At 41.0% G+C, this 7641-nt stretch overlaps 1 protein-coding gene across 1 annotated transcript; it reads right to left on the reverse strand.

The window, feature by feature from the left end:
* Nucleotides 1–193: 193 nt before the first annotated feature.
* haspin (histone H3 associated protein kinase) lies at nucleotides 194–7192 on the reverse strand. Its single transcript, XM_011612605.2, has 15 exons — nucleotides 6699–7192; nucleotides 6293–6442; nucleotides 5964–6074; nucleotides 4060–5884; nucleotides 3798–3942; nucleotides 3513–3664; nucleotides 3238–3426; nucleotides 2539–2624; nucleotides 2366–2428; nucleotides 2186–2277; nucleotides 1898–1977; nucleotides 1403–1491; nucleotides 1007–1149; nucleotides 822–924; nucleotides 194–610 (listed from the first exon to the last, which is right to left on the reverse strand). The coding sequence occupies exons 1-15, from the start codon at nucleotides 6854–6856 to the stop codon at nucleotides 409–411; spliced, it is 3588 nt and encodes a 1195-aa protein (XP_011610907.2). The 5' UTR covers nucleotides 6857–7192; the 3' UTR covers nucleotides 194–408.
* Nucleotides 7193–7641: the final 449 nt, after the last annotated feature.

Genomic DNA, 7641 nt, shown 5'->3' on the forward strand with positions numbered 1-7641 from the left:
TATGTGAAACATGTAATTATATGTCCAGTCATGAAGATCCCAGGACTGTGTGTTTTTAGGTTAATCTCTTTCCATATTGGTTGTTTCCCCAGCATCAGCATCTCTTCTGTGAGCTGATAAACTGACAAATGGATCCAATTATAAAACTATGACAAGAAAGAAAAATCATCACAAATGCTAAGATGCTTGAAAACATAATTTGAAACTGGTTGTTTTAATAAACTTAAAGACAGTATGAATGTACATAAGTGACCTTAATAACTGCCCAGACAAGTAGATCAATGACTGCCAATAGAGGTCATCAAAAATAACATTATGTGTCAGAAGTCATCAATATTAACAGATCACCACCTAATTCAGCATGAGCATGAACAGCAGAGCAAACAGGGTGTGCACAGTGCTCTTGTACTACTGAAACATGGGGCAGTTCTGCAGCACCTCTGTGGCAGAACTGTACTGGAGGACGTTGTTGCTGAAATGGGTGAGCGCCTCTTTCATCCTTTTGACACCCTTCCCTCGTGAGCTGCGGTACTTCATTAAAAGCAGCTTGGAGCACAGATAGTGGAGCCAAAGCACGTTGGTGTGGGGGTGGTAGTCAGACCAGTTGTTCCTGACATCACACAATAAGGAACAGTGTCACTCAAAACAACATACCGGATGCAAGGTCCAGTTTCACATACTGGTGTAATATGACATTTTTGACAATATTCTTAGAAAACTAAATAAAACTGACACTGTTTGACTGAAAAAATATAAATCTGTGTTGGTTGATTCCTTTTCTTTATCGGGAACATGAAGTGATACCGAATGAAAACACTGACCCGTTCTCTATTCTCATCAGTCTGTAGATATCAAATTGATAATCCCCCTGGCCCATGAAAATCTCCTCATCATTTGAGATGTCGCAGGATACCGTCAGGTCATCTGTGGGCAGCAGAGAACTGTCATCAGTACTTATGTGTTGCGTTTCCAAGACAACATTTCAAACTAAATTAAAAAGCCTGACCTATTTCCAGTCTGGACAGAGAGTAGTCAATGATGCGGACCAGCACCCCCATGGTTTCTACAGAGTGTTCTATTCCATTTAGAAGGAAGCTCCCCTTCTTTTGCTTGGTTGGTTTGACCAGCACGTTGCCCCAGTGGAGGTCCCTGCAAAAAACAGAACCAGGGAATAAAGTTGCTGTTACATGACACCGCACCCCTTAAAAATCCCACATTCATCATTCTGTGAGCACATTAGCAGCAATTCAACACGTTTGATTCTAAATGATTCAGGAACGATGTGACACTCCAGTTCACTGGGGGGAAAAAACTATATACGGTACACACAACCACTCCCAGGAAAGCCAGCACAGGCACACATTTTTTAAGTTAATAGTTTGCAGAGACAGACAGACAGAACCTGTGTTCGAAATGCAGCTCCTGCTCAGCCACAGCCAGGGCAGCAGTGACCTGATGAAGAATGCTTTTTGCCACTCCTACAGATGACAGCTTGACAAAAGGGAAAGATGGTTGAATGTGCAGCGAAATACAACACAGTGGATCCATAATCTAACCCTAAACTAACCCAGGCTACTTTAGAAAGAACATGGTTCCATTAATAAATGCAGGATCCTGGCACTTATAAAATGAATGCCGAGCAGCTTCTGCAGCCTCCTTTTATCATTAACTTGTAATGAGTATTTTAATGTAAGCCTCTTCACCATTAATGTTTGAGGAAATGTGCTTTATATGGTGATTGTGCAAATGTAACAAAGTAAAGTTATGTAGCAACACATGAATATATGCAAATATGTTATTAGATGAGCCACCACACCGATGAGCCAAAATAGTAACTAGACTCAGCTTTAATGGATGAGAGTACCCCTACAGAAAATTCACTCATGGCTTTGCTTACTGTTCCATTACTGTTCTCCAGGTCAGCGCCTCCAAACTCAAACTCCAGGATTATGAATATTTGATCGTTTTCAAAGAAATCTGTCAAAAGAAGAAAACCTACTTGTTAACCTGAAACATATCACAGTCACCTTCAAAAATGTGGTTTTGGCTTTACAAAAAGTGAATTGTTAGGACATTCAGCATCATCCCTTTGACGTGAGCAGAGTTTGAAGCACTGAAACAGGTTCTGAACATTAATTTAAAACTCAAACAGACATTAAACAGATGGAGCTTGGCTCTCACTGACCTGGTCTGTCGTTCTCTGAACATTTCTCCAGGTCAAAAGTGTCCCAGGCTTCCATGAATTCAGGAGGGTAGCAGCCTTGGACACAATGGAGGCTGACAAGGTGTAAGTACAAGTAAATCATTATTTAAAATGAAAGAAGACAAATAAACAGAATGATTCAGTTTAGAAAAAAACATCTACTCATTGAGTCCAATAAATCCATTAGTCTGGTTCTGCTCCTTCTCCTTCAGGTCACTGAGCTCCCTATAAAAGAGAAAAACAAAAAGATCACATGTACAGCTAATATAAGATATAATATATCTCAGTGACTTCAGCAGTGTGAGTTTTAACAATTAGGTGATGTTATGACTTACTTTGAAATAATAATCTCATGCAGGATCTCCCCAAATGTCTTCTGGTCTTCACCATTCACCTGCTCCCTGCCCTCTACTGGAATAACCTGTTAGGAAAACAACTTCTGTCACACCTTTCCATCCATCCCTCCATCATCTACTGTGCTTTATCCCTTAATGGAGTAATAACAAATTGATGAATATTTCATACTGCTGGAATGACCTAAATTTTCACAGGAGCTATAAAACAAGATTTCTTTTGTCAACTGTTCACAAAGCCATGCTAAAATAGCCAAGATGCTTTGCTGGTATCTTGAGAAAGATAATAATAGATAACAGTGATGTTTGTAACTTGACTACAAGGGCAAATGTGGCTGTAGATCAAACAGATCCACTGATCAGACTGAAAATCTTAAAAGACTACCGTAATTTCTCAACTGTCTCAACAGAACAATGCTTCCAGAGATTATTTTAAAACTGTGGAAATGATTACAGCTAAAACTTACAGATCACTGATTGCCTTTTAGATGCAGAATAAAAAAAACAACAACTACCTTCCAAAGAAAATTAGCATAAAAATATGTTGCCGTATTCAGCCTGTGAGCCAAAACGCTAATGATCACCTTTACAAGTACCTTAATTATGAGGGCTTATGACCTGTTTGGTACCATCATCCATGTTGAATTAAAACCATCACTGGTTTGGTCATGTCATACGTACTTTGAGGGCTACAGTTTCTCCTGAGGCACTGGTGACAGAGAAGACTTCACCAAACGTCCCCTCGCCTATTTTCAGGCACTCTTTCATACGCTGAGGGTGAATACACTCCTCCCAGGGTAGAGCACACCGCTGGCCACACTCGGCATACACTTTCTCTGCATCTGACAGATTGCCTTTGGCACACTCGACCTATAACAGCAGGAAATAGACGCAGAAGGAGGTTAGGTTAGGAAATAGATGAGTCTGTTTGTTCCTGTGCCGACTTTCTTCTCTACCAGCGGACTGTTGAGAAGCAGCTGCGACGGAAGGCGTTTGGCAGTTGATGCACGAGAAGGTGTTGCAAAAAGATCCTGGCTGACTTTAGCCAGTGTCGCTCTCCTAGGAGTGTCCAGAGTCCATTGACAGGAACTTGGTGGGGTTTGCACCACTTAAAAGGACAAAGGGTAAAAAAAATGATGAACAACAGGAGAAATAAGATACAAGATTATAAAGTTTATATAGATTTTATATTCTTAAATAACCGATGCTGCAACAAGAGAGTGTTCTGGATGTTACGTTACCCATGCCCTTGCGATGAACAGATAGAACAGCTTTGATGCGACTCCAGGTGTGTGTGTTTGGAGTGAAGTCGGCCAACAGAGAGGAGAGGTTGAGCCGACTCACTCTCAAAGGTGTGGAAAAATGAATGGTTGATCCCAACAGCTCCTAGATACGGAAAACATATTTTATAGTTGTAATCAGGGTTATTTCTCCAAGTAATTACAAAAATAGCAATTTGGTAATGAAGCACGTCTACTTGGGTTAAGTGTGTATGGTTCTGACCTTGGTCTGGTTGGATTTTGCAGGGATCATTTCACTGATGCTACAGTCTACAGAACTGGTACTCCCAGCATGTGCAGTTGTGTTTTTGACTTGGAACTTGGAGGCGTCTTTGTTTTTCCAGCGATTCACACTTAGGCCACTCACATGCGCCTTTCTGACCGTCCCAGGTCGGTCTGTGGACGTAGTCCTTTTCTTGTCTCTAACAGCTATCGATGTCTTTTTTCTGTTGTGTGTAACCTTTTTAGAATCCTTTAGCAATATTTTGTCTTGGTCCCACATAATTACGTCTTCTGGACTAGTTAAACTAATTTTTTTCAAAGCAGCTCTTGGAGCACAAGTGTCCTCATTACTGTGGCTGTCGTCATCAGTCTGGAGGTGATCTTTGATCTGGTCATTGCTGAATGAGTCCAACACCTCTGGGTTTTTAGTAATACTTCCGTGTCTACTCTGTAATCCCTTCAGCTGCGATAAACTTAATCTCTTTATTTTAACGATGATGTTGTTGGTCAAACAGTCCTCCTTCAACCTAATTGCGAGTGGTCGACTGTTTTCCGTTTCTGGGCCAATAACTGTCTTTGAAGTAGACATTATATCACTGTTGTCTCCAGAATGTGTGTGATCTTCCAGGCCAACAACCTTGTTTGAATGTTCTTTTTTAGAGTCTTTGGATTGTTGATTCATTTGAGCAACAGACTGTTTTGTCATCTTGACTGAGCAGTTCATCATTAAGCATCTTCTCTTTATTTGTGAAGTGTGAGCTTCACCAACAGCATGTTGGTGACTGTTTGCTGGTAATTGTCCATCCATTAGAAACCCATTCCTGCCATCAACATTGTGGGAAGTGTTAACATATTGTACTGATGGTGACTGACTAGAAGTATCTACTGACCGTATGGAAGCATTGGTTTTATTCCCAGTGACAGATAATTGTAAATTAAATGACCCCAAGGGCTGGCAGCTGTTGCTCATGATTGAATGTCCCAAACAGGACGAATAGGTTGTTTGGCTGCGGAGCTGACTCACTGTGGGGCTGTATAATCTCTCAAGCTGCACAGTGGAGGGTACACGCACACATCTCTCCTTTAATGCCTCCATGAGCAACTCCTGCTCTCCAGTTGCTGACAGAATCTGAATGTTGCTTTCAAGGTCTTTGGGTGAGACCAGATTTACACGTAATGAATTCTCTCCATTCTGGATTTCTGTGTTAACACTATGGTTTTTGGCTTCCTCGCTACAGCTTCTTGTCTCGTTGGAACTTTTGGTCTTCACAAATAAGTCACCTGAAGGTTCCTGCTCTCCAAAGCTCAGGCATAATTTTTCATCAGAATGAAGGTTAGGTGCAGGAAGTGGTGGAGACTGCCCCAGTGAATCAAGCTCCCTGTGAAATGGGTTTGGAACACCAATACAACTTACAGACAGACATTGAGGAGAACCCATTTGATCACTTGTATCCTTGACGGCTATGGATTTAAGAGATGGCTTGTTAGCGAAATGTCCTGCTGATGGTGTCGAGCAAAAGATGGGTTTCCTTGAGTGAGATCTAAGGGTTTGGTGTGGCAGCACATTGAAGGGAATTTCTTTCAAGGTGTTGGCCGCAACACTGGAAATCCCTGAAATATTCAAGTTCTCGGTGCTCGATGCAAGAAATGCTGGGGGGACATTCCTCCTCCTAGAAGGTCTGAGAATGCTCCTGCAGCCTAAGACTTCAGAAGCAAAATCATCAGAAGAATTCACCAAGTTGAATGATGCTTTAGGATTTTTGGATTTTGCAGTGGCAATGCGCCTGCGTCGAGTTACAAAGCGCGCCACAGATGGAAGATGATCACTGAAAAAAAAGATTTTTTAATTTACCAATAACAGCTTTTCCCCCCATTAATTGACAGCAAATTATGGAGTGCACAGACCTGGTCTTTCTGGGATGAGCTGTTTGAAGAGTTGGGGGGCTCCTAACGCTGTCATCACTGCTGGTCTTTGATTTATAAACCTTGGCTTTCTTTTTTCGTGGACAGTCATGTCTAATAATGGCACCACAGCTCATTTCACCAGTAGTACAACATGACAACATCAAACCAAGCTAATTGTTTGTGGTCTCAAGAGTGACTCAGCAAAGAAAGCACATCTATGGATGCAAATAACTTTGATGCAAATAACTTCAGATATATTTTATCTCCCAATTTTGACAGTTTGTTCTAAAAAAAATAATTGAGATTATGATGCACATTTGTTTACAGACCTGATGGTTTTGCTTTTTTGAGTAGATTCAAAACTGGACGAGGAGGAACTGTTTTCATTTGAGCTCTTTTCCACCAGGCAAAGCATGGCCTTTCTCTTTGAAAGACGTCCAACTGGATTTGTGACATCAGACACCTTCAACCTTTTCTGTCTGTAAACAGAGAAAGAAAGAGACTGAACGGAAATTACGTCACAGAGGAGAAGGGCGATTTAGGATATCTTTACGTTCAACCTTATATCTATGTCTCTTAACCTGCATTTAAAAAAAACAACAGTATTTGACAACATGGTGAATATGCAGTAACTTATACATAGAACTAATGCAGCAAAATTTTGAAGTAAATGACAATAATACACTGAACTGAACAGAGGAGGACCGTGACAGGCTTTGGACGGCTCGAACATACCTTTTCAAACGATTCGATGTTTCTAAGACGGGGATATCACCATCTGTTGAGAATGAACTATCGAAGACCTGTTTACGGTTTTCAGGGGAGAGCCAAGCTGAAATCTTGCGCATCTGCTTCCCGTAGGTCTTCATAAACAGCGGTTTGGATGGCTTCATTCTTCAATTAAAAAATCTATAACCGTCTTATTAAGCGTAGTCTAAATCAGCAGCTTCATATGAGATCAGAAATATTCAGCACGAACTTCTAGAATAGGAACGGTAGCATCCATCCGATTAGCCTGTTAGCTCAAAATTCTTAAAACTATTCTAAGATATCAAGGTCAATTTAACTCGAGATCAACATTCGATCAAACATTGGAATTCTACTTAATGTAATTTCGGTTAAAAAATGATATCTAATTTTTTTTAGTCATTGTTGTCTAAGTTGAACCTGACTTCTTCGAACCGCTCCTTATTCAAAAAGTTCTTCTTCTTTGAGATTCTACGGCGGTAACAGACTATGATGGTGCATGATCGCCACCGTGTGGTCTGTGATGTAACTGCACGATAAATTTCGATTTTCTTCTGTCTTCCGTTTGTCAAGGTTGACCAACAGTGTTTCGGTAAATTACCGCCACCAGCTGTTTAGGAGTGTGGATCGGAATGGCTATACCCCTCAACAACAAAAACGAATGTGTTCTCTCAATCAAGTTAGTTGCTCCCAGAGATTTTAATACAGCTCTAATTTCTTCACTTTCTGAGTTCCTTGGATCACCTGTATTAAACTATATTGTATTTAACCCTGTATGCCCGAACCTGATGCTTGTGATCACCTCCTCCTCCCTCCTGTCTCTCCCTGTACTCCTCATTTTGCTCTACCTTCCTCTGGTTTCCATAATACCGCCTCCTTATCCTGTCTTTCTCCCACTGCTTTTGTCCCTTTTCCATTAACTTGTGCTTGT

The sequence above is a fragment of the Takifugu rubripes genome, chromosome 17, assembly GCF_901000725.2.
Source record: "Takifugu rubripes chromosome 17, fTakRub1.2, whole genome shotgun sequence".
NCBI classification, from domain to species: domain Eukaryota; kingdom Metazoa; phylum Chordata; class Actinopteri; order Tetraodontiformes; family Tetraodontidae; genus Takifugu; species Takifugu rubripes.

What these genes read in the sequence shown, in the direction of transcription:
- haspin (XM_011612605.2), bottom strand. Translation starts at nt 6,856, where the DNA reads ATGAAGCCATCCAAACCGCTGTTTATGAAGACCTACGGGAAGCAGATG. An exon ending in CAAAAAAGCAAAACCATCAG is followed by an intron (nt 6,075 to 6,292) that starts GTCTGTAAACAA and finishes TGCCATTATTAG; the next exon opens with ACATGACTGTCCACGAAAAA. An exon ending in TCTGTCCAGACTGGAAATAG is followed by an intron (nt 925 to 1,006) that starts GTCAGGCTTTTT and finishes TGCTGCCCACAG; the next exon opens with ATGACCTGACGGTATCCTGC.